This window comes from Rhinolophus ferrumequinum, chromosome 26, assembly GCF_004115265.2.
Source record: "Rhinolophus ferrumequinum isolate MPI-CBG mRhiFer1 chromosome 26, mRhiFer1_v1.p, whole genome shotgun sequence".
Taxonomy (NCBI): Eukaryota; Metazoa; Chordata; class Mammalia; order Chiroptera; family Rhinolophidae; genus Rhinolophus; species Rhinolophus ferrumequinum.
In genome coordinates, this window is record NC_046309.1 from 4,941,134 (window position 1) to 4,967,593 (window position 26,460).

At 44.0% G+C, this 26,460-nt stretch overlaps 1 protein-coding gene across 1 annotated transcript in view; it reads right to left on the reverse strand.

Annotated features, from left to right (window-relative positions):
* Positions 1-26,460, reverse strand: part of CNTNAP2 (contactin associated protein 2) — a 1,530,550-nt gene that overhangs the window by 84,681 nt on the left and 1,419,409 nt on the right. The window contains exon 20 of the mRNA XM_033098968.1: positions 25,207-25,340. Coding sequence (XP_032954859.1) covers positions 25,207-25,340 — 134 coding nt within the window. The remainder of the gene's footprint in view (positions 1-25,206; positions 25,341-26,460) is intronic.

Below are 26,460 nucleotides of genomic sequence, written 5' to 3' on the forward strand. Positions count from 1 at the left end.
GGGCTGGAGCTCGGGCCCTACACACGGAATTTAGAGCGTTAATGTCCCTTCACGTATTACTTTGGGATTTTGGTTCATTTCCATTTTTAAGTCTCAATTGGCCTTGTCAGAGTTTGAAAAGGTTTCATCAGCCAGTGTATGTTTGGGGATGAAGTGGAGAAGGTGGGGAAGGAACAGAGAAGAAAGACCTAAGCAGCATGGATTACTTCTCGCCACTGTCCCTGAGAAGGGACACGAAAACCTGCTACGAGGGCTTGTTTCTGAGGCGCTAGCCAGGGGCCTCTGATTTCCTGTTTCCTGCCTTATTTCCGAATCCCTTATTTTGGGTAATACTTGGAGGAGGTGGGTCAGAGATATTGGATTTAGAACAGACCGTCTCGATGAATGTTTTTACTCCAAGTCAAAGCTCAAGGGTAAACACAGGCAGAGACCAAAGTGAACAGCTGTTAGGGATGAGAAACAGGCTAGCTTATCTCATCCGTGACCCATCTCTCCCTGTCCCTTCCAATCTGAAACGACTGGACTTTACAGGAGACGGTAGCTTCCTCTCCCACCTTGATCTCCATCCCATCTGTGCCTCGGGCCATTCACAGCTGACAACTGGAAAGGCGGGACTCCACCCCAGCATGGAGGGGAAATTCATCTGAATGTTTTCTGCCTCTGCACTGACTCCAAGTCACTTTGTTTTCCTTAATGGATAGGACACAGAAAAAACTTAGATGACAGTGGGAGACAGAAAATTAGAGTTAAGTCCTGGAAGTACACCCTGTTCCTCAATAAAGTCCTGTTCCCCTTTTCCAATAAAATCTTAAAAAAAAAAAAAAAGGTAGAATTAATTGTGGGTCAGCCACCAGTCACAAGGTTGCACCCTATCCCTTCCGTTCCTCTGGCTGGCTAGTGACTCTGTGAGGACAACGGCCACGGCCCAAACACCCCTCCTTCTCCAGAGCTAGCCCAGGGCCTGATGACACCCCACCCGCCTGTGAAATACAGAGGAAATACACCCCGATGTCCGAGCCCAGGGGACAGACCTCAGCTCTGGACTTTTGGCTGTTCCTTTTCTGCAGCATCATCTAGTAAATCTCCTGCTCCATTTACAACCCATGTGAAACGGGCCTGTACCATCTTAGGTGCTCACTTAGCAATTATTAAATGAGTCATCACTGTGTGTGTGTGTGTGTTTAAGATAGGGAAACCCTAGCTTTTGCTTCCCATTGACGGATGCCCTTGTATAATTTCATGGCCACCTGTTGTGGGTGTAAGCCGGACTCCACACTAGAGACTGCATTGAAGGAGACTGACTCATGGCTCATCTGGGATGCTGAACCTTTATGCTCTGGGACCCTACCCACTATTCCAGGAGGCTTGAGCTCAGCATAACCCACTCCCGGGACCAGGACGCCAGGTTCCTCCCAGCCTGCACTGCCTGAGCATAGGACTGCCCCTCCAACTCCAAGAGCGAGCAAGTCTGCAGACTCTAGGCTGTCATCTGGGAGGTCATGCTCTTTTCTACCTTGATTTGCTCATAAACCCTGTTGACTGACAGAGCTATTTCGGGAAAGGAAAGAAGCCAAGAAGCCACCCTACCCTGTAACAGAACTTGTGGAATAAATGAGAAATGGTCACGCTTTCATAATTGGGCAGCGATGAAGACCTTGCACGGACATATAACGGGTGCCTGAGTGTGTTCCATGGTGTCACCTCCTTTGGAATATTTCAGCTACAGGCAGACAGACAAGGAGCCTTTGCCTCTGCAGGAGATGGTAAATGGCCTTGAAGTGGTCAGAGGGGAAGGTGGCATCTGCCTAGAATGAGGATGGGGGTAGCGGGGGGCTCTCCCCTCCCTTTCTGCTCTGACCCAACCCAGCCTCTCAGCCCTTTGCCTGGTGGTCTTTTCTGCTCTCCTTTCACCAAACACGATGCATGGATGAATTCTTCTTCTGGAAATCATCATCTAACCCACTAGCTTTACTACCAGCCCCCAGATAAGCAGAGTTCTCTCACTTCTGGTTCTAAGACCCACACATTATGACATGAGTGGTCCCTGCCATATGCACATACACACCAGCAAATCTGGCTTCCTGCATTCAGCCCTGAGGAGATGTTTACATAAAGGTCAGTTTCAGGCAGGACTGTTCAAGCCAGGAGAGGCCTTGGAAACAGCTAGTTTATCACTCCCCCGCCCCCCTACAAATGGAGAAGAGGAAGTGGGGTCCCAGTTACAGTTAGTGATCTTCCCAAGTTCACAGCCTAGAAGTGGTAGCGTCGGCCTTGAACTAACATTCAATTCATAAGGAATGTTCTTTTTGGGAACTGCTTAAAGCTTGAGAAATAAAGGATGTAAGAGACAGATCTTTCTTTGCTGTACTATTTGTTTTTCAGAGATGTCAGGAGGTTTCGTTTATGGCTTGATAAGCAATTTAAAAATCAGAGGTATTACAAGTACTTCTTACTATTGTCACCATGCCATCATTAATATGGTAATGTAATCAGTACAATTTATCTGCCTCTTAAGGTTGAGTACAATTGAAATCCTGCAGCATTGATGCAGTAAAAAGAATAAGTGAGCCCATTAGGTGATTTATGTTTTAGTATATCAAAATTTTCTCAACACGGTAAGGAAAAATATTAGCTTTCAAATGTTGATCTACTTTCCCTAGTCTAATACTCCACCTACTGGAAAAACACTGAATACTATTTAAAACATAGTGGTTTAAAAAAAGTGTTTTTAAAAAAACAACCTGATTTTCTGTTTAATAAATAAACCTGTTAAATAAATCTGTATAAGTTTTATAAATATCAATGAATAAGAGGGGAAATTTTTATCTCATAGTGGAAACAGCATTAATTTCAAAGACTTTTAAGCAGGAATGGGCCAAGCGCTGTATAATTTTTTCAAAGAATCTGGTCAGAACACACTTAGCACTTTCAGGTTTGTGTTTTGACTTGTACTTGAGAATCCGGAAGACGATTACGAAGCACATTAAAAATCAACAGCTGAACCAGTTCTAGTAATTATACCTCTAATTTCCCTCTTAGAGATCTAGTATGAGAATAACTCATAGTTTTTATACATTTTTATAACCATCACTTGAATAACCATCAAATTTAATCATGACACATAGTGGGTAGTTGAGATAACTAACATAATTAGCGTCAATTCAATCATTTCATGTGGCATATTTTCCTGTAGGGCGCATGGCAAAACACCCTGTGATAAACTGTAAAATGGCTTTCCAGGAGGAAGGGAAAACAAATAAGTGGGTGAAAACAGGGAGGAAGAAAACAAAGAAAATGAGTTAAAAATAAAATTAGAAATGGCCAATTTTGAAACTAGGTATTAAATATAATGTTGCTAAAATTATATAATGTGATGGCAAATTTTTTTTTTATTACTGAAATGAGAAGAATATGAGTTAAGAACCGTTATGAGAAACAATGTAGACAGGACCAATACGATTGAGGCCTTTTCTATTTCAGTTTTTATTAGCCTTGGTCATCTGGATTTGTCAAGCACATGTTTTTAAATGTGGTTCCGGTGAATTCCTGGGTGAGTGGCATGGGAGAAGTTCTAATAAGGCCATCAATAAAAATGATGCATTAGGAAACGTCTGTCTAACCAATGTACAAATAGGGAAACTTGTAGTTTGGTGTGTGTGATGTTGTTGAAGTCACGTTGCTTATCTGCTGAGGTTAGTTGCACTGGTTGGTGTGGGATTGGGTGGCTATTCTGACTGTCAAGTTCGCAACGTGGGGCTATTACTGTGACTGGTCCAGATACAAGGACTTTATCTAAAGATGAGCCCCTCACAGAAACACACAATTAGTCGCACCTTCAGATGTGAGCAGGTTGGCTGCATCACCAGGAGGCATGTGCCACGTGCACTGCTGAGAAGGTTCTACCTGTCCAGTGAGTGTCCATCCCACAGGCCACCCCGGGCATGAGTGATGGTCATCATAGGAGTGACGGTGAGGAGGCTTGGAGCCAAAGTCCCGCTGACCCTATCTCCTAGGCGGTCGTCTTTCAGTACGTGCCCTGCCTCCTAATACCTCCTAACGCCACACAGAGTCTGTCACGTGATTTTGCTGCCCAGCCACCCTGTGAACTGGGCCTAGAGCAAAGCTGAACATGTGTCTACGGAGATGTTCCCAGCTGGGTTCAAGGCGCTTCGACTCTTGTTTTGGAAATATAAGACTTATAACACAAGTAGGGAATAATATTATAAAACCACATATGAAAATTGACTATGAAGTATGACCCTCAAATTCTAAAACGTGTGATACGGAGAATACCTGACATCATGGTGTAAGTACCTAGGTTGGCAGAGTGGAGGCATTTTGAGGAGGAATATGTACATATACCAATTCTCTCTAGGGGAGCTGAGGTGACCAGTGGGGAGACCTGGAGGTGGGCCAGAAGCCAAGGAGAAGGAATCTGAGAGAAAACAGAAGTCCAGCACCACATGGGGTAAAGGCTGTGAGAAACCTCCATAGAGGGACAGATACAACAGCCATCGAGGACACGTACCTAAGACGTGACAGTCAGCGGTTCCTTGTTCAAGAGTTCAACATGCCACATGTGCCTCCCCAGGTCCCTGAGCTGTTCCATAAAAGTTGCTTACTATTCAGTGAATGCTCTGAGTGGTGTATGCGTTTGTACTCCAAAGAAGGTGGCGAGTGTCACTTTGGGTGGCTATGTTGTGGATCAGAGAGAATACCCATGGAAGAAAGAGCCTAGAAACAGAGAGGACCCCTGGAAGTCCTTTGGGGGTGGGTGTTTGGGTGTCCATCAGGAAGGGAAGGTTGGTGGCAACCGTAGATCAAGGTGGTCTGTGTGAGGGCTGGGCGTGAGTTCAACCTCTTGGCCAGGGAATGAATCAATCATACCTATGTAATGAAGCCAGAAAATCCCCTGGGCACAGTTCAGCTCTGCTCTATTCGTGTAATGTCACACATCAACAAGCAGGAAGGGGGATGTATCCTGAGGACAATGAAGCTTTGCCTTTGAGACTCTCAAATCTCACCCTCTGTGTCTCTCCCTTTGGCTGGTCCTGAATTGCACCCTTGATAATAAAACTATAATCGTAAGCATAGTGCTTTTCTGAGTTTTGTGACTCATTCTACCAAATTATCGAGCCTGAGAGGTTTGTGGGAACTCCTGGATTTGTAGCCAGCTGGTCGGAAGTGACGGTGTCTGGACCCCAAACTTGTAGCTGATCTGAACTGAGGGCTGCCTTGGAGAGGACCGTGCACCTAAGCTGTGGATTCTGGCCTAACTCCAGGCTGTTGGTTCTAGAAGTCTTTGCAGAGATGGAGCTAATTACAAAACAAGAGTTCAAAAAATAAACATGAATAGTTTAGAATCAGTGGCTAAAACAAAATGACATTCCACAGAATCGTCACAAGGCTGAGTTTAGGTTCAAAACATGGATGGTGTGCTGGTCGGGGTCCTGGCAGGAAGAAGATGCCCCCCTTCCCCCAACATTGTTGATTCGATGAGAATTTAATGGAGGGGTGGGCTATCAAGACGTGGGCAGTGTTTGGGAGCCAAGAAGGCATGCTGGCACTCAAGGAATGGCCTTGGAGGGAGGGCACTGTTATTCCTGGATGGAAAGACAAGGGGAGGGAGCTTGATGGCAGGGCCAGGGAAGGATTCTGAGGGCGACAGACAGAAGGCAGGGTACTGGAGGGCACAAGGCAGACCCGATTTCTCTCAGCTCTTGCCTTCCATGTTTCCTGGCAGCGTCTCACTGGCCGAATTCACCCAGAAGCCAGTGGCCATGGAGCCAAGAGGTCAGCCTCCTCTAGGGGAAGAGAAGAGTGAGAGTAATGGAGCAGGGCCAACGCGAATGGCTGGGACTCACAGGGTGGGAGAAAATTTGCTTGGGAGCATATCATCTGAAAGGAACCCGGAGTGACATTATGGGTTCATTCGTTCATTCACTCATTCAATAAATCTTTCTTAGAGCCTATTATGTGTTTTGCACTGCCTGTCCTTAGGCTACATTACTGAACAAAATAACATACATCCTTGCCCATGTACTTTCCTTTTTAGTATGGGGAGACGTGGAAAAAAGGATGCACTATCTTAGGAAATGATACAGTCTCTTTCCCTCAAATGAGAGAGTAAAACAAGGAGGCTAGGACTGCCCTCATCAGGTGGTTAGGGGGACCTCCCTGAGACAAGGTGAGCTGGGGAAGGGTGGGAAGAACGTGAGGAAGTCAGCCCGGCAGATACGCCAGAAGCGTCCACTCCAGGCGCAGAGAGCAGCGCGAGCTCCCTGACAGCGGGACTTCCGGGCAGTGGAGCCAGTGAGGCCAACGTGGTGTGAACAAAGAGTAGGCTCACAGGAGGCGGTGATGCCAGAGAGGGCCCACGGGCGAATTCATGGAGGGTCTCGCAGGCCATCAGAAAACCTTTGGCTTTGCCTCTGAGAGAAACCAGGACCGTGAGCGGGCTTTGAGCAGAGGAGCAACGTGATCTGACGTCCTTCTTAAATGACGGGAAGTTGGTGTGTAGGTTGCCCCTGCAGGGGTGAGGGAGGGAGTGCGGAGCCCAGGGAGAGGACTGTTGCCAGGGGGTCTGACGGAAGCTCAGGCTGTGCACCAGCCCTGGACGTGGTGAGACCAGTCAGAGTGTGGGTGTTTTCAAAGTGCGGCCAATAAGATTTTCTGAGAGGCTGGATGTAAAGTGTGAGAGCAACACAGTGATATCCCAAGGTTTTAGGCGGGAGTAGCTGGAAGGATGGAGTAGCCATCCACTAAACTGGAAAGCTGCAAATGAGGCAGGTCATGGAGACGGGGCAGGTCAGGAGGTCAGCTTTTGAGGCAGGGAGTTTGAAATGCTTATTAGACATCCAGGAGTTGGTTAGATGTCCAGTACTCAGCTTGGTGTATGAATCTGGACTTGTGGGAGAGGTTCAGGTTGACATAATAATTTGGGAGTTTTGGGCACGTAGATAAAATGTAAAGACATACCACTGGGTGAAACCACTAAGGGAGTGGAAAAAAACAGAAAAGGACTAAAAACGGAGCCCAGAAGTACGCCAACTGAAAGAGGTGAGGTAGGAGACTGAGCAGAAGGGCCAATGAGGACACAAGAAGACGGTGATGCCCTCAAAATCCATGGATTACATGTGTCAAATATCGCCTCTAAGTGGAGTAATACGACAACTGAAATTAGCCCTTGGATGTAGTGGTGAGTAGGTCACTGATGGCCTGATGACCAGTGCGCAAAAGCAAGACTGGGAATGGGTGGAAGAGAAAATGGGAGACAAAATGCCCATGAAACACGCACCTGGCCACTGAACTGTACCTACAACATATAAAGAACTTTCATGACTCAACAATAAAAAGGCAACAGTCCAATAAGAAAAGGGTGAAGGACTGGAACAGACATTTTACAAAAGATTGATTGAGGGTCAACAAGCACCACGAACAGTTGTTCACCATCACTTGTCAGGGAGATGAAAATGAAAACCAACATGAGACACCATGACACACCCCCCTGAATGTCTATACTTAAAAAGACGGACAATATCAAATACTGCTGAGTATGGGGAGCAACTGGAACTCTCCAGCTTTGCCGAAGGGGACATAAAATAGAAAACAATTTCCTACGAAGTTAAACATACACTTACCATACAATCCATCAATTCCATTCCCAGATAGTTACTCAAGAGAAATGAAAAAAGTATGTCCACTATCTATATAAGTGTGCAAACATTCATAACAGGTGTGTTTATAATACCCCCAAAGGGGGTTATAATACCCCCTATGTCCACCAGAAAGTGAATGAAGAAACAAATGGTGCTGTGCTCTGAAATGAAACACTATGTAGCCAGTAAAAATCCAACCACAGACACACACAACAGCAAGAATGACTCTCAGAACCAGTAGGCAGAGCCATAGGAGCCAGACATAAAATACTGCATACTCTACGATTCCATTTACAGTGGTACCTTGGTTTTCAAACGTCTCCATTGACAAACATTTCGGTTTACGAAAGCCGTAAATTTTATGGATCTAAGGTATCATAGATTAGTAAAATTCATACTAAATTTGCAGTTTTAGGGGTTGATTTTAAAGGCCTGGAATGGATTAATCCGTTTTGCATTACTTTCTATGGGGAAACCGTGCCTTGGTTTTCGAACGTTTCAGAACTCGAATGGTCTTCTGGAATGGATTATGTTCGAAAACCCAGGTACCGCTGTATATGAGGATATGGAACAGGCAGAACAAGCCTGTGGTTTTATAAAAGCAGAAGTGTGACCAGTGGTTGCTTGGGGCAATGGATGGTGGGAAAAGAGCTTGAGAGAACCTTCTGGGGTATTGGAAATGTTCTCTATTGTGACAGTGGTGATGGTTCCATGGGTGTGCATACCTGTCAAAACTCATCATTCTGCACAATTCAAGGGTGTACATTCATTTCATGCAATTTACACCGCAATTCAGTTGATTGAAAACAAAAAAGAGAGAGAGTGTGGGAGAAGCTGACCTGAAACAGTGAACATGGACAAGTATCTCCAGGAGTGTTATTGTCAAGAAAAACAAAAAAAAGGAGAAAGTGTGTTCAGGAGAAAATTGTGTTTTAAGGGAGAGAAATAGCCACATGTTTGTCTGTTGGTGGGAATGAGCCAGTAGAGAAGGAGGACAGAGAAGTGTCGTAACAATAGAGAAGTGTCGTCACAATGTCCTTTGAGTAGGCAAGACGGCATTAGTGGGAAAATGGAGGGACTGGCTTGCAACCTGACTCTCAAGCAAATTTAATTTTCCTCTGTGCTCTTTTCTGAGTTAGAAAGCCACAATAAGTGGTGTTTCAAAAAGAAGAATAGCTTGTTTTCTATCGCTGGTGATGTCAGGCAGGGGCTGGTGGTGATTCTAAGTTAGGCCAGGGGTTGGAATTCATGGTCCACGAGGACCATCCGCTTCTAGAACGATTCTAAGCAAATTTACATTAAGTTTGCATGTATACGATAGTTTATATGGAAGCACTGGAAGAGGTGTGTCACAATCATCTTTGTTCTTGTATCTAGGGAAGGAGGTAGAAAAGGATATTATTATATTCAGATACGGGGAAACTGAGGCACCAATAGATTTCTGTCTAATCCAAGTTCACCAAATCAGTAGTAAACATTCCATGCAAGCTGGCGTGTTACGTGTCGTTAGAAAGAACATTTCCTGACTCCCTGCAATTTTAGGACTCCCTGTCACTATAGACTAATCCTGTGTTTGTTATTTCTAAAGAAATGAAACTGTACTTTCGATCACCATCGTTCTCCTAACCCCAGGAGCGAATGGTTTTCCTGAGTAAATGGTATTCCTTGATCAACGGTTCTTTGCCAGATGATATTTTAAAATACTGAGAAAAAATTTAAATGCTGTGTGTCTCATCAGACTTCATGTAGTCAAGGGCTGTATGGTTCTAAACCTATTTAATAAAACAACATTTTCTTCTTTATTGGTTGGTCTTCTAGGTTTACGAGTTTGCTCAAATTGTGATTGTGGAATGATTCTTGTATGTGGGGTGTTTAAATAAAGCAATCCCAGGTGTTTTTTACTTTATTGATCTTTTTAATGCACTGGCTTCAGTATTTACATGAGTTTGAGTTTGTTTCTTTAATGGTCTTTCAATAGAGCTTCAGCTGACCTGGGTCTTTTTGCATTCACAGTACTGTAATGGCAGAAACAGACTAATAATAAAAATGAACTCATTTTATGTGGTTGAAAAGGTTATGTTTCTATTGATTTTAACTGGAATATAGTTAAAGTCTGTGATATTGAAAAAGACTCGGCAAACACATCCTTTTTAGTACAGAGGGTCCAGCGATACTGCTTTGCCAGTAGGTTTTGGCAGCTGTAAGAATATTCAGGAGGAAGTCTAAACCTCGGCATTGTCAGAGGACTGATAGCCACGTCCTTCAAATTCCGTTCCAGGTGAGAGTGGAAACGTGTACCAAGGAAATCGTTGCAATACAGAGTGGCTTCAGAATGTGGGGTACATGCCATGGGCCGAAACGCTCAGCCTGGTGACTAGTTCTACCGGCTTATAAAAAGCAGGACAGCGCAGCACCCTGGGAACACTGAAGTTTTGTAATGCTACGTTTGGACCCTGTTCCAGGAAGTAGAATGGAGGGAGGGTGGGAGAATTTAGTAGAGACGATGAAGAATGGGAAATAGAAAAGACTAGAAGAAATGATGTAAGAGAGATAAGAAGAGCATTCATTCTTCCTGTGACCCAGCCCTGCATAAGTGTGCATGTGTGTGGGGGTGTGTGTGTGTGGGTGGGTGGGTGGGTGTGAAAGCTATAACAAAATGGACTGAGAGAACTCCCAGCTGAAAGCCTGTCAGATGTAGTTTTGGAGTTGGATCCTGTTCAAATCTACTCCACAAAAGGCTTGGGTGAATCTGTGGCTCTTGAACCTCATGGAGACCCCAGACCCGCTCTTTACCTTGCCCGAATCCCAGCTCTTCTTCAGTCAATCTTCTACAGAAGGTCTGGTTCCTGACACTCTGCCTGGGTTCCCTTGGCAGACTTGGGAAGAAAGACTATGTTGCTGAAAGGATTTGGGAGAAGGAGAAGTACAAAGAATATCCTCCAAAAAGTTTGACCCTTTTCTTCCTCCTCAATATTATCATCTAAGATTTCTTGAAGGTCAACTCCAGGTCAGATCCCACCTTAGGTACATGACATGCATTGTTTCAATGAATCTGCAAACAACCCTGTGGGCACATATTCTTCTTCACCCCATTTTATGGTTGACAAAACTGAGCACCGAGCACCGAGATTAAGTAAGTTACAAAGACCAAGAGGACGTGTAACGCCTGAGAGGTACAGCCCAGAGGTCTGCGGGCCCGTCAAGTCCAAGCTTCTTCACCATGCCAGCCTGGACCTCGTGCCACAATCAAGCTAGGCTGGCCCGGTGCCCACGGCACTCTCCTGGGCAGGGACACCTGGCATCGCCTCTGCCTATGTCCTCCTTTCGCCCATTTGGACTCCATCTCCTTTCATGGATCTTCTCATCTGTGCAACCCGTCCGCCTTGGCATCCATCCCTGGAAGCAGGACAAGTTTTCAGAGAAAACCTTTCAGAGAAGGCCACAGAAACCTGTCAACTATTTCACTGCTGCCAGCGTGCTCTCCGGTGTTCGGCTGTGGGGTTACGCATACAAGCACAGGTAGAAGATAGGGGGCTGACAGTCCCACTTCTGATGTAATTTTCACAGGGGACCAGGAGCCAGGCTGGTAGCGTGGGATAATTTCTACTGTCTATTCTCACAGTTCAACCTCTGGACGGCCGTGGGTGACAATATCAGGAAGGATGTTTGACAGAGTGGCAGCCATTTACTCAGTTGCTTTCTTCTCTGATCTCCACCTCCCCTTTGGTGCCTTTCCTTCATCCTCACTCTTGAACTACCAGCCCAGACCCTCTCTACTACCCACAAAGTTTGTTTTAATGCCACCCCCTCCAACATTTGCAGCATAGTTCCTCCTCTCAAACATATCAGAGTAGGATTAATTCCTTCGATTCACTAGGTGATGACAGGGAAGAAAGCAGTTCAACTACATCTTAAAAACGGAAAGAATCCATGCACTCTAAAAAGCCTCACGCGTATGGTGTGTGCTCAGAATCCCTTATTTAGAAACTCGCTTCATTCATTTATTCAGCCACTCAGCAAACACTCCCTGAGGCACTCCCGTGCCCAGGGCTGGGGTCAGAGCTACCAACGTGCAAGTGTAAGAAAAATCCCCTTTGGCCCCAGTGGTGGGCTTCCACTTATATAAGCAACACCCAGTCCCACCGCTGTCACGGCATTTCACAGTGGGTGCAAATGACCCGTGCCAGAACCCACGACTCTGGATTTAGACCAGCATTTGTAGCAAACCTTCCCCGAACTAGTTCTCCTTCCCCTCTCAGCACCAGTTACGGGCAAGGACCACTAGAGGGCAGGCTAACCCTAGCTCAGAACCCGCTCTAGGCCACTGCTCCATCAATACCCTCACCCGCTCCCAGGGCTGACTTTTCCCTTTCCTGAGTAGAAGGGCAGCAGGTAACCCTTCAGAACCTCAGACGGCATGTTGAGATACATTTATTTTTCAGAGAGTAGATACATTTATGTGAGATAGGAGCCTGCTTTCAGTTACCTCTGCATGGGAAACAACCCACTCTGCCTATTGTACTGAAAAATAGCTTTGAGCATTACGATCTCTGAGAGTGATTTTAGTGCACTGCAGATGGATATAACAATATAATGCCTCACAGATTGGACTCTGGTTTTCAGGCCAGACAAAATAGAAATCCAGGAACCTTATCTTCTTTCTTAGAGATGATTTATGTGCTCAATGTGCTTGGAAGAAAAAAATGAACTCTCCGACGTTGGGTTTATAAGCTTTGGCTGTGTTCTGGAGAAGGAAAGAGAGAACTGACACCTCCAACCCTGAACTGGGTCAGAAATTGCATCGCGACGGCTTTCCCACTGAGCTGTGAGAAATGCAAAGCAGAGTAAACACATTTTTCCGGAGTGTAGGAATGGACGTCCCGTCCAGCCCTGCGTAATTCATCTGCAGACGAAATTGCTTTCGAAAAGAAATGAAAAAACTTGGACGTGTCGATGTGTTCATTATGGGCCTTTTTCTGTTTCAGATCAGACGAGGTTGATGGGTTGAACTTATTTTTTCTTAGGTTCTTCTGTCTGATTTTTCTGAATTGCGGAGGAGTAAACATTGAATCCTTGCTGTGAAAGGTGAGTAAGAGACTGTGGTCCTCCCACCCCCACGGCAAACCTTTAAGGAACAGCTTGGAAGCCTTCGTAAGGCTTCTCGGATCCATTCTGCCCACCCCCAGGATGATTGATGTCACCCCATTTTTGTGTTTGCTCAGCACAAGCTTACACTTCAATTGGGCCTTGGTTCATGTCTGTGTGATTGATGGTCTCTTCTGCTAGACTCTGGCTCACAGAGGCCACAGCCCCATGGCCCGCTGAGAACATTCCAGGTGCCTGGGACTTGCTCGGTGGGCAGACTCGCAAAGCAAGGAGCAGGAGCCGTGGTCCTGGAGACCCTGTTGATAATGACTTGCTTGATGACCTATTATTATTATTATTATTATTATTATTATTATTATTCTTTTAGCTTTTAAGACAGAGAAAGGAATCGAGAAGGAGGGAGTGGAAGTAGCATTTGTTGGCAGATAGACATAAATGTTTTTATGTCTACTTGCATTTAACACACACAAACCCCATTAAAAGTAGGCGGCCTTATTCCTAGTTTACAAATAAGAAAACAGAGAGTTCAGTAACTTGCCAGAGAACACAAGAGTTTTGAAGTGGAGGAGCCAGTCCCTAAGGACTCTGGTGCATTTATGTTTCAGTGACAACCTCTGAATTTAGCAACCCCCACCCACGGGGGTCTCCGCTTAGACTCATACCATCCTTAGGGGAAATCTCTCTTTATGAGCTACGGCCCTATTGCCAGCCCAAACTGCTAATATTTCCTTCTGCAATATCCCCTCTCTATTATTTACATGTTGATAGGGAGACCAATCTGATAAAGTGTCTTCTAGAGAAGAATTAGGTGCAACAGGTTTCTACTATCTAGAGAAATGTGTATCGAGTGTATACGAGGTAGGACAATTAGGTTTGCGAACTCACCCTAGAAAAAGTGCCCCCTCCCTCATTGCTGAATATCACTATGGTCACCTTTGAAGTACTCCCCTTGGGAAGCTATGCACCAACACCAGCGCTTGGTCCACCCTTCAAAGCAATTTTGAAACTCTTGTTCTGGAATGGCCATCAGAGTAGTTGTCGTATTACCCTTGATGTCCTGAATGTCATCAAAATATCTTCCTTTCAATATTTCCTTTATCTTCGGGTAAAGAAAGAAGTCATTGGGGGCCAGATCAGGTGAGTAGGGAGGGTGCTCCAGTACAGTTATTTGTTTACTGGCTAAAAACTCCCTCACAGACAGTGCCGTGTGAGCTGGTGCATTGTTGTGATGCAAGAGCTGTAAATTGTTGGCGAAAAGTTCAGGTCGTCTAACTTTTTCACACAGCCTTTTCAGCACTTCCAAATAGAAAATTTCGTCAATTATTTGTCCAGTTGGTACAAATTTATAATGAATAATCCTTCTTATATCAAAAAAAGGTTAGCAACATCGGTGCAACAAGTTCGTGAATGTAATCGTCAGGCCTCGTATACATCTTTTCTTTCCTCCCCAAATACGAACACTTTGATGGTAAAAGACACCTTGCGCATCCCCACCGCCAACTCATCACTGTCTACCTGAATTTCTTTCCTCCAGTAGACACCCAGCATATCCTTGTTCCCCTCAAATTTATTTATGTGAGGTTGAGTAAACGTCAGAAGCACTCCGTATCAGGTAGCCTCATGGAAGGGTACTGATGACCAACCAATTTCATCCATGTCCGGCTTAAGGAACAGTTGCTATTTGGAACTTTCCTGTCATGCAGTGCACTGGGCAGTGGTCATGGCTAAGAGATACTGTCAATTAGAGGTCATCGTGTTAAATTCTTAGCGACCCTCCTATGGTTTTAAATATAAGTGCCTTTTTCAATGGAACAGTCCAGAACCATCTTGAGAACATTTTCTCTTTTCTGGCAGGATCTTCATCTCATCTCCACTGCATATCTCAGAATTATTTCCCTAAATATGGGGTGCCCAGACCTCTAGGTGTAGAGACGGCCTTAGTTTCCAGCTATGGATTGATCCATGCCCTCCACAGAATTAAACAGAGCGAGTCAGTCTTCCATGAAAGTGGAAGGTGAAGCAGGAATACACTTGCTGAGAATCCCGTCGGGACTGAGTGAGTGCATCCGAGTGTTTCTGGGAGGGAAGAAGCTGGAGACTTTCAAGAGCTCATCATTATTCTTGCGTTCACCTGCCTTCTGCCAAGCACGCTGCTAGTGCACAACCGAGGCTGTGAGCGCGTCACCCCGAGCGGATAAACACTAAACGAGCCGAAGGGAAGACGTTACAGTAAATGCAATTTCAAGAAGAGAGCCGCAGGCTAGCTGGGTCAACTTTCTTTATTTGTTCTGACAGCCCTAAAAAGATTGAATGCTTCAAAATAGTGTTATTTTCTTTAATAAAGGCTTGAACAACCTCTGATATTAAAATTTTCAGGAGTATTTACATCCGTATACGTTTTCTTCATTGTTCTCTAAGGGCAGAAAGTTCAAAGGAAATAAAGGCAGGCGTATTTAAATAATTCATCTCAGCTCCAGTGTCTGGTTTCAGTCCAGGCTCCATGTTACCACAGAAGGAAGTATGTTAGAACGGGAAGACAGGTTCTGTTCATGCTTACTAGAACACTGCACATGGAACTTCTTTTGTGTGGCCGAAAAACACTGGCCTTACAGTTGCACTTCTTAGTTCTTTTTCACTCATAGAAATGAGGATTTTATGACAGCCAGCAAATGCCATTCCGTCATTTCTTTGAACAAATGTGTTTTCACCCCCACTACATTATGTTTTTCCAAGGAGACTATCACCTAATTTAGAATTTCAAAAATGAATATAATTTTTCACCAATTGCAGTAGGTTATGTATCTTGTTTAGCATAAACACTATTCATGGTTTGTTTTAAAGGCTCCAAGTCATTAGTTTTATAAAACTGAGATTCAATTGCATGCACTTTTGTATACCTTTTATCTGTTGTCTAACAATACATTGTAGTGAAGGGGTGCAGACCAGGCCTCCCCAACAGGTGCTACCTTGTCATGTGGATTATTTTGAGCCGAAGGCAATGGAGACCCTGAAGGCTAAGGAGAAACTTCTGCCTTTCCTTAACTATCTAGAAGAATTTAAATTGGGGGCCTCGCCTATAATAAGAATTATTGCCAGAGGTCACCTTTTTTGATCTATCTACAAGCAGTTCCCATACTTGTATGTATATAATTAAATTTGGTTGTTTTCTCTTGTGAATCTGTCTCACGTAGGTTTAATGGTTAAACCAGCTGGTAGAGCCTGGAAGGGTAGAGGAAAATGTCTTCCTCCCCCACAGTAGAAACCATACCGAGTCAGTTTTCTAACTCGGTTTCCTAATTGGGCAGAGGTGTTGGCCTATTTGAGGAAGGGCCACCTGTTGCATCTGACCATCCAACTATCCCATGTTCGATTTCAGACCAGTGTTTAGAGTCCGGGCTTGGGAATCAGGCAGACCTGGATCTGTACCTCAACTCTGCCCCTTACTCACTTCTCTATGTCTCTGCTTTATCGTCTATAAAATGGGAATAATGGTATCTTTCTCATAGGAGTGTTATTTACATAAAGTGCAGCCTGTAAAGCACTAAGAAAAGAGTGGTTCACAGTACAAGAAATACTGATGGCTTTTACTACTGCTAGTACTACTACTGCTAGTATTACCACACTTACTATTACGGCTGTTAGCATTATTACTGCCTGAATAGGGTTTTCCCTTACTGGGTTGAAGTGGAATTCCTGGCATCTTTATTAATATTTTTGAGAAAAAAAATTAGACCAAATAATCTTAGACAATCAAACGATTTTTAAAAAGTTGCTCTAGCCAACTCTTTTCCTAAAGAGCCTTTGAACATGCCCGTTTCAACTTCTGGCTGCAGGTGGCATTTTCTGAGCCACACGGAAGGTTGTCTTATCACTGTCCAGGCTGCACTCTCCACCTTCCTGTCTCTAAACACAACATACGTAGGTCAAAACAGTTCACAAACAAGCATGCTACTCTCTGTCTCCCACTGCCACCCTAATTGACTCCAAACAAAACACAAACTCCCCCAGAGACTCAGTTTTATTTAAACTTAAATAATTTTAAAATTTTCAAAAGTTTATAAGGCAAACTGACAGGGGTGAGCCTGGCTCCTTTGACTGTTTATAAAGGCAATGGGGTGAGTGACGAGTGACCAGTGGAGGAGGGGTCTGGTGACCTGGGCTCTCGGTAAGAGTCTGTCTCTTGTGATAGATCCCTGGGATCTTGTTAGTCGCCTAAACTTTCTTAATCTCTGTTTTCTCAGCTCTCGCATGGGCCTAATAGCATCAGCTTGTCCCAATCAGGAGGCTGAGTGTATCAAATGAGGATATACCGTGTTTCCCTGAAAATAAGACCTAGCTGGACCATCAGCTCTAATGCGTCTTTTGGAGCAAAAATTAATAGAAGACCTGATCTTATTTTAATATAAGACTGGGTATAATAATAATAATAATAATAATAATAATAATAATAATAAAATATAATATAATACCGGTATTATATAATACAATACAATACAATATAATATAATACCAGGTATAATCTAATATAATATAATACCGGGTCTTATATTATTTTTTGCTCCAAAATGTGCATTAGAGCTGATGGTCTGGCTAGGTCTTATTTTCGGGGAAACACGGTATATGAAAGTGTTTTGAGCGCTGCATAATATGATTATTAAGGCCCTTCCGGGGCAGAGAGATTTTTCTCCTGCACGGAGGAGGTTACTTGAAATGCCTCACAATCAAACCGATGTCCACACACAGAAAGCGGGGAATTGGGGGCCCCTGCCCATCGATGGTTCTTGTCAATTAACACATATAGCTTCCCTAGGAGCCCACAATTGAATTACTTTTCACTTTACCTCTAATAAAATTCCTCCAACAACTTTTCGTTGCTGCTGTTATCTACTTATTTATTTTTGACCTACAAAAGCTGTACATAATGAATGCACGCAATCTGGTGAGTTTGGAGATAAGTATAACCCGTGAAACCATCATCACAGTCTATGCCATAAACATATCCATTCCCTGCCAAAATTTCCTCCTGCCCATTTTTTTTTATTATCAGTTTGTTAGTGGAGAAGGTACCTAACCTAAGTTCTACTCTCTTAGCAAATGCGCAAGGACACAGTACAGTATTAACTACAGTTACTGTGCTGTACCGATCTCTAGGACTCACCCCGCTCGTATGACTGAAAGTTCGTACCCCTTGACTAATACTTTCATGCTTCCTCCTTCCAGCCCCTGGCAACAACCATTCCATTCTCTGCTTCTGACTGAGTCTGAGTATCTCAGATTCATCGACACATGGCATTGTGTAGTATTTGTCCCTCCAACAATTTTTGACAAAACTCTGCCTGTGCCCCAAATACTGACTTGTACAGCATTCAATACTCATATGGGCCTACGGACTACGTGATGTTACCTATTTCAGAATTAGTATGTCTCCAGGTAATACATTTTACGAAGCGTACTCCAGGGGTGGCCTTTTCTACTCATGGGATGGAAGGAGGAGTAAGTCTATAAAATATTCATGCTCTTGTATTTTTGTTCAGCATTTTGTTCTCCTTTGGAACATACACACTCCCTCTCCGTCCCCTCTTTTTGTCTTAAACATTCTTCCCTCTCTGTCTTGCTCCTCACTTGTCAGCGTCCTACCCTTTCTTCAAGATCTTGTAGATACAGCACTGAGCTACTACATATTTTACTCTATCATCTTCTGACATTAGTACACACAACTTTTTATCAGGTTACTTATATAGGGTGCACCTGCCTCCATTACATTCTATCTAATTCTACGGACTGTCATGTGTGAAGGATACCTGTGTTGTACCGTTATATGGACAAGAAATAGTTACTTGTATCAAGCCTCTGAAAAACATTATTTGTTTTGTATGAGAGCAGCTCATATTCCCCCAACTAATACATAGATTGGTACGTAGTAGAGGAGTGCTGCCATAACAGAAACCTAAAATGTTGCCTGTGCGGTTAGGTGGCATGAGGGATAGTATTAGAGGTGGGAAAGATGGATAACTGTGGTATGCAATAAAATATTTCATACGACGGTCACCTCATGTAACCTGGAAGGCAGACTAAATTCCTGCAATGTGTAACTTTAGGAAAAGAGCTTCGAAACCGCCAGAATGATCATGGATATCACTTGCTTCCTGGTGCCCAGGTCAAGGAAAAGATGAGGTCAGAAAATACTTGGCCAGTTTCCAAACATCAATGGAAGGGAGTAAAGACCAAAAATTTTGAGCCTTAAACCAGAGAGTAAGACATAAATTTGCAAAAAGCTTTAAGCAACAAAGGCACATGACGATTTCTCGGTTCAGCAAATTGACTTAGCTCCATCGGTGAAGTTAAAATTAACTTCTCACCTACGCCTTTTGTTTCAGAGGCCCTCAAGGTAGCTACCATGACCTTGAGAGAGACAGGCATGGGGCACTTGGAAGCAAATGATTACGTAGGTCCAAGATGTATGTCCAGGAAGGAACAGAGGATGCCCTATGTGAAACTGACTACAGCAAGTACCTCAGAATCCAACTCAGGTTTTGAAGGAACTGTATTGGCAACGAAACCACAAGTCTGGTCGCTAAAAGGTTTGTGAGTCTAAAACAACCCTCAGTATAATTAACCCCGACAGGAAGTGGACCCAGAAAGCTGCACAGCTTCAAGGAATGCATTGTCCCTAACGGTCCATTCAGAGGTGGCCATGGCAGATCTTGGACAAAGAACCTTCCAGAAACAGAGCCACGGCGGTCCAGACAAATAATGGACAGGAATTCGGTCAAATCAAGGAACCACTCTTACTACAAAGGGGGTGAGGGGACTCAGGGCGATGGTGCCCACCCAGCACGATCTCATCACTGCTAGACGCCACAGGATTTTCCTCTTCCAAAAAGATATCTGATGTAAGACAGACTTTACTGGGGTAAGCCACTGCGATTTTAGGGTTAATTTGTTACAGCAACTGGTGTTATCTTACTATTTGTATGTTTTCCTCTACCCCTAGAATTTAGCATACATTGCTTGTTGTTACTGGTTACACTTCTCTGACCGTTTTTAGGATCCAAACTCAATATGTAGCTCAATTAGCCACTGATACAACTGTTGTTATATAATTTGGTTGAAAATCTGATTAATAGCAGGCAACAAATGATCACCCTTATTTTAGGAGACAGAATTCAGTGAATTTTTTGAAATTTTCAATTGTTTTGAAAATTCCTGATGAAAACAACTGAAGGAATGGTTTGTGGGGTTTAAGAACTCGGGGACCTAACCATCATTTGTTCCTGAGGACTTGAAATTATTTCTAAAGAAAGCCCTTATTTTGATTGCAGGAAATCTGTTAGCTTCTTCTTGGCAAAGACGGGATGTCCCCCCAGTTAGACGAAAGTCAAAATGACACATCCTGGCCATATGTTCATTTGATTTTTAAGAGAATATGGATTCTGAGTATCTGTGCCAGAGAATATATCCCTGAACTCCCTATTGTCTAATTTCTATCAAAACCCCAAAGTATGTGATAGTTATTCAGAGAACATAGAGCTTATTTATTTATTTTTTTGAGCTAGTTTTACCCTTGGAGCAGGCCAATCTCAGTAAGCTGTGCCATTTCAGCCCCCCCCCCCAACAACCTCCTCATCACCCTGTCCCACCCTTCTCCCTACAGAATTGTCTGGGCTGAAATCCATTTCTGAGTCACGCTTGACTTTCCAAAGGAGGTTCTACATCCAGACATCTCACAGAAAATGTTTTCTTGTGAAAAGTATTTGTTGCGGAAACGCTGTTCAAGACGCTGTCTTTCTCAGGGCTGACTATGTGACGAGGGGGACAAAGGGCCTCAACTATCGTTGTATTTTACCAAAAATCTGAAGAAAGAGAGCAAATTGCCAACATCTGCAATGTTTGGGTGGTGGATACCTAGGTGTGTGTCGATCCTTCTCTGTGCTTTTGCGTGTTTTTGAACAACTGCGTAATAGTATAAACAACAGCAACGACAGGTACCACAGTGATCGCTCCATCTCTTGCCAGCCAGTGGGATCCGTTTTCAAAATGTCATGACCATCCTTCCAATAGACGTCTCTTTATTAGACAGCGGGTAAGACACGCGTCCACTTCTCAGGGTGACAGACCCCGTGCAACCATGATTGTGCTGCTTGCTGCTTCCTAACTTTGGCTGAGTTACATTCACACGGGGTGAGGATTACATGACCGAATTTGGGTAACGTGCTCGGCACCCTGCCCAGGGCACCATAAACACCCGTACACGGGAGCCGTTATCATGCACATGACATTGTCTAACTGGTCCCTGCTGTGGGCAGCTTCCTACACCAGCAAACATTATCCATGGTATTAAAAACACAAAAATGATAGAATAAGAAAACTTTCAATTCTCTAGAGGAACTGATGTACTTTGTCCTTACAGGTTGTGGCCTTCCGGCCACAAAGAAGTTCAGGATCAAATTGATGCAAGTGGGTGAGACCTGATGACCCGGGTAATTATGATCTGCTTTCCCCCTGTCTTGGAGCCCTACTTTTTGTGACTTAATTTAATTCTCAGTGTCATTTTATGTTCCCCTACAAGCCACCTTAGGTCCTTTGTACAACATGGTGGGGATGAAAGGAAGGGAAGAAGAAAAAAGACATGGACAGAAGGAAGGAAGGAAAGTAAGAAGAAAGGATTTGTAACACAAGAACATGAAAACTATTCATTGTAAGGTTCGGTTCCTGGACTTGTGCTAATTAGCATAATTTTTCATTGCATATAGTACTTTTTCTGGTTCTCTCTGTCTGCCCGGGGTTTGTTTTGCATTTTGACTGGCATTAAGCCTTGAGCTATTATCCCCAGTGCAACTGTGAGTTTTCATAAATGACACCACTTGAGGGTTGTCACGGGTTCTGGTTCTCTCTGCTGTCTGACATCTCCTAGAGTCAGTTCTTCATTATCTGTGTGGAGATGGGGCACTTTGGTTTTTGGCAGCAAATGTTTCAGCCAAGGTCAATTTCCCTCAAGTGCTCAGCACCATTTCAGATGGGGTGTGCTCAGGGAATGCAAATTAATTTAATGTTAGCTTTGGCCAAACTCCGCTAGGAAAGTAAATCTGCTTGTAAAAACATTGTACACTGATAAACATCATCTAAATTACCCAGTGTTTGAGAGTATACCAATGTATAGAGTTTTACCTCAATTCCAACAGCATCATTCCATAGAACTTTTAAACTCATCTTTGGATTAGCCTTTTGTTCTTTGATTAGAAGTACATCTTAATTTGACATTATTTAAATATCTGTGTCATTATATTTTATTAAAATTGGGGGATATCAGAATAGGTTGATTTGAGGATATATGCATGTTTCATATTTTTGATCGATTATAAAAATACCACATATGCTTCTAATAGAAAGTGAGGAAATACAGACAACTCTAGAGAAAATTAAACTACCTGTAATCCTTCACACAGAAATAACCATAAATAACATTTTATTATATGTCTCTCCATACATTCCTGAGTGTGGAAGTTCTCAGGATGGATTTGTAGATTGCTTCAAGAAAAAAAATTAGAGTGCTTTTTGGGGTTCTAAAGGTCCTTTTTAGACTTACTTCCATGCTGTGCAAGACCCCCTGCCTGAAAGAAAGGAGGGCAAGGAGTCTGTCCACTTCTCCAGCAGGAGGCACCATATCTTTTCCTCTCTACCATCTCTACCTTGAGGTGCCATCTGGGCTGAACTGGAGAGGCTGGGCTGAGAGCGCCCCAGACCATGAAGTCCTTCCCAGCTGAATTCAAGTGGGTTGCAGTAGCTGGCTTTCTAAACCCATTCAGAAATCTCAGTGCAGTTGTGTTGCATTGTTTGACAGAGGAAGAGGGAGGGCAGGACTTTCCAACACGCTGGGTCCGAATCCAATGGTAGAAATCCTTCCCTGCCTTGGAGGGTTCTTCTCCTTATCCTCTTTCCTTCCCACAAAGCACTGAACAGCCCACCTTTTTTCATAGCAATCAAGTTTCCTTTTTCTGGAACTGTGTCCTTGTTCCCTTGGAGGATTCTCCCCAAGTTCCCACTCTAATTATGAGATTTGATTAGGAGCTCTCAGTCATTGGTCCCCCCTTGTCTCAAAAGAGTGAGTATGTGACCTAAGCCAGGCCAATCAGAGACCTTCCCTGGGATTTAAAAATGAGAACCAAGAAACTGGGGCCTTTCTTTTGGTAGCAAAACTGGGAAGATGTGAGCCCAGTACTGCAGTGTCCATGAAAGATGGAGTCTTCAGTGAGAGGTATTAATCCAGCCCTCTGAGAGCGATGGACAAGTAGAGATGTTAGAGGGATGGAGGTGGGGGGCAGGGAGGGGAGAGAGGGAGGAAGGGAGGGAACGAGGGAGGGAAGGAGGGTGGGAGGGAGGGAGGGAGAGAGAGAGAAAGAGAGACAGGGAGAGAGAGGGAGAGGGAGAGGGAAAGAGAGAGAGAGAGAGAGAGAGGCTCAATGGCACCCTACTCTTTGTATTGATCCTCTAGGTCCCCTGGATTCTCTTCCAAAATTTTGGTTTTTTCCTTCCTTAAATTCCATGACCTATCCCAAGAATTTTTCCTAAAAATGAATTCAAAGTTGGTTTTCTGTCATTTGCCATCAGAAGGAGCCTGAGCAACAGAACCAGACTCTCCCCACGGTCCCTCCTCTGTCCTCTGGGTTCCCTGAAATCCTCTGGCTCCATCACCAGTTGGATTTCTGGCCTCTCGTGCTTCAAAAGCCCTAAGTTCTCAAAAGAGCCCACCCCACTCCCCTCCCTCAGGGCAATCTCTAATTCACTGTGGCAGACAGGGGCTGGCATTAAGCCGATGTTTGTCCTTAAAGAGTTGCTGGTGAGTTCCAAAGAATCTCCAGTTGGCAGAATGTGCCAGAAGGGAGCCCTTCTTGCCCTACCCTTTCTCCAGACTCTCATTTTGGGAAATATACCCAGAAGTGGATTATTTAGCCTATCAGCTCTACCCTCCGCTCCCACTCCCCCACCCTCACCCTCATCTTTACACGTGGTTCCACAACCACAGGCTTGGTCCTAATACACAAGGCATTTTCTTGGAGACAGTGAGGGTCAACCCGGCAAGAGTCTCTTGCTGTAGCGGTCTCCTCTATTATACTGTCCTTAAAAGCAATTGTTGAGTTCTTTTTAACTTTTAATATTACTTTGCAATGGGGAAATGGCGAGATAAGTCACTTACTTTACAAGAGATGACAGATGGCATGGTTTAAAACAAGAGAATGTCTCTGATCAAAAGCCAGTAAACACGGTATCAATGAAATGGTATAAACCTTACTAATTCTGGACTCGCTGGCTTTTCTGAATAAACCTTGAGTTATGGTTAAAGATGGGCTTGGTTTACTCAGCACCTACTATGCGCCAGGCACTGAACTACATGCAGGGACTCTGGTCTTCACTACGAGATAATCTTATTTACCTCACATTCGATTGACTGCACAGTGAGCTATAACTGTCGTTTTCCTAGGAAAGACCTCTCCCTAAAATACCCTCTGGCACTTACTGGTAAAGGCCAAGTGGAAACTCCATATCAAGTTATGAATTTGACATCCACCACTGCTCAGAAAGAGACAGGATTTGTGCCTTTTCTTTGCAATCTGAATTTCCCACAGCAAGCAGCCGAATCTGAAGGAGGTCTGAGAGGCTGCTGAAGCCCTGCCAAATGACACTCCACTCCACTGACAAAATAGCAGCCCCTGATGTTCTTTCTGCTGACAGGTATCTATTTTGAACTCCTTCTAGAGAATGCAGTGACAGTTCCCATCCTTGATCTTTCGGCTTAGTTCCCAGGGAGACCTCCTCACGTTATGTTTTATTCATGGTGTCGCCCAGGCTGGTTTCTTCATCGGAAAAATTGGGGGTGGGGGTAGGGACAATCAATGAACCTGAAATAAAATTTGAGTGTCATAATAAAACCATCCCTTTGTGTGCTGAAAGGCTGCACCCAAACTATGAGATTCCGGGGGAGGTCTGTGTTTTGAGGATTTTTAAGGCAAAGCGTCCACAGAGACAAAAATATATAGTTATTCATACTGTGGTGGAGTAGTGAAAGAAACAGGCCCGATACACCAGAATAACCTTTGTTGGAAATACAGTAAGCTTCAGACATCTGAGAGCGGGGGAACAAAGATGGCGCAGTGGATAAAAACAGGAGACTGACAGCTGCGAGGGCCACAAGTGGGAACGTGGTGAAGCATACACAGAGCAGACCTTGATTCTAGCATCTCCCTAAGAAATTTCATCCCCATCAACTTTATCATTGTCTTTGCTGTAAAGAACTAAGTACCTTCTGACTTTACTAGTTGGGGATTCATAGGAGATGGTACAAGTAATCGTTTCTTCCATCTGCCCCATCCCCATGGCAAAACCAAATAGAACCAACGCCCACGTATCACAGAGGACTCTGTCATACACAAATGGACAAGTTTACCTTGAGAATTATGGTCTTCTCGTGGCGGGTGATGTTGACACTGTGGGGTTGTCCGTTCGCCATGTTCCTGTGGTCTACATCAATATTATACGGTTCTCTGGTGCCGCCTAGGTTGTACCGGATCTGTAAGCTTCCTGGATAAAGCACAGAACAGACTCAGCAACTCTTTGCTCTGGGTTCCATTTCCTATAACTTTCCTCACCCCCAGACTGGACGCTTTAGTTTCCACTGAACTCGGCTCCCTCCTTCGATGTCCATCAACCCCAATGCCGTTCTGACTCATATGTGCTAATCCACACAGGTGACCAGCACTGGGCACCCGTGTGTTGATGGTCTGCCAACAATGAACCATCAGCGTGACCATCATCTCAAAGTTGTAGCAGCCAATGGTATAAATGATCCAAGCCGGGAGCGTGCCTGGGAGGGAAGAATGAGAGCATATACTATGTCGGACTGTGGAGATGCCTGCAGGCCCCACAAAATGCTCTGTGAAATACAAAAATAAATGCATGAGGCAGGGAGGGTCTCATGGCACCAGCAAAGGGTGCCATTCGGCATATGAAAGAATTGTGAGCAGACAGTATTAAAAATGAACATAATTTATAAAAGATAAATACATGGGATCTTGGGTGGCTTCACAGAGACCAAGAAAGCAAAGCAATGGATTTTTCCTAGAGGTTAGAGACTGCATCAATCCAAACGCAAAACAAAGGAAAGGATGGGCTTCCGGGTCCCCGAGCACTCAGCACCTGTTACAGCTCACTTTACCTCTACAAATTAATCTTTTTCCCCCGGCTTTTTGTTTCTTCCCAGTAATGACAAACAATATGCAGAAAGACTAATGTAATATTCTAGTTCCTGCTTTTAATTAATCTGCACAGCAAACATAACTTTATGTCTTATTTATGATTTTCAAAAACATCAGTATTTTTATCTCATTTTTTACTCAAAGTGGAATCTTCATGGTAATAGCTTTTGACATCTCAGAGCTTAAAAGTGGAGCCAGCAGTCTCGTGAGTGTTTGACCAATCATAAATCACCTCATAGATTCTTTGTTGTCACTTTCATTTTCCTTCGAGAGGAACAAAACTGATATTCTGATTTTTAAGTTGTGAAATAAAACAAGATAATTAGAACTTTGTAAACAGAAAGGAAAAAAACAAATCAAAGAAAGTCACCGGAAACCCCACCATCCAGAGATAACAACTCTAAATATTTGGCGGTATCTCCTTCCAGATACTTCTCCACCCTTAT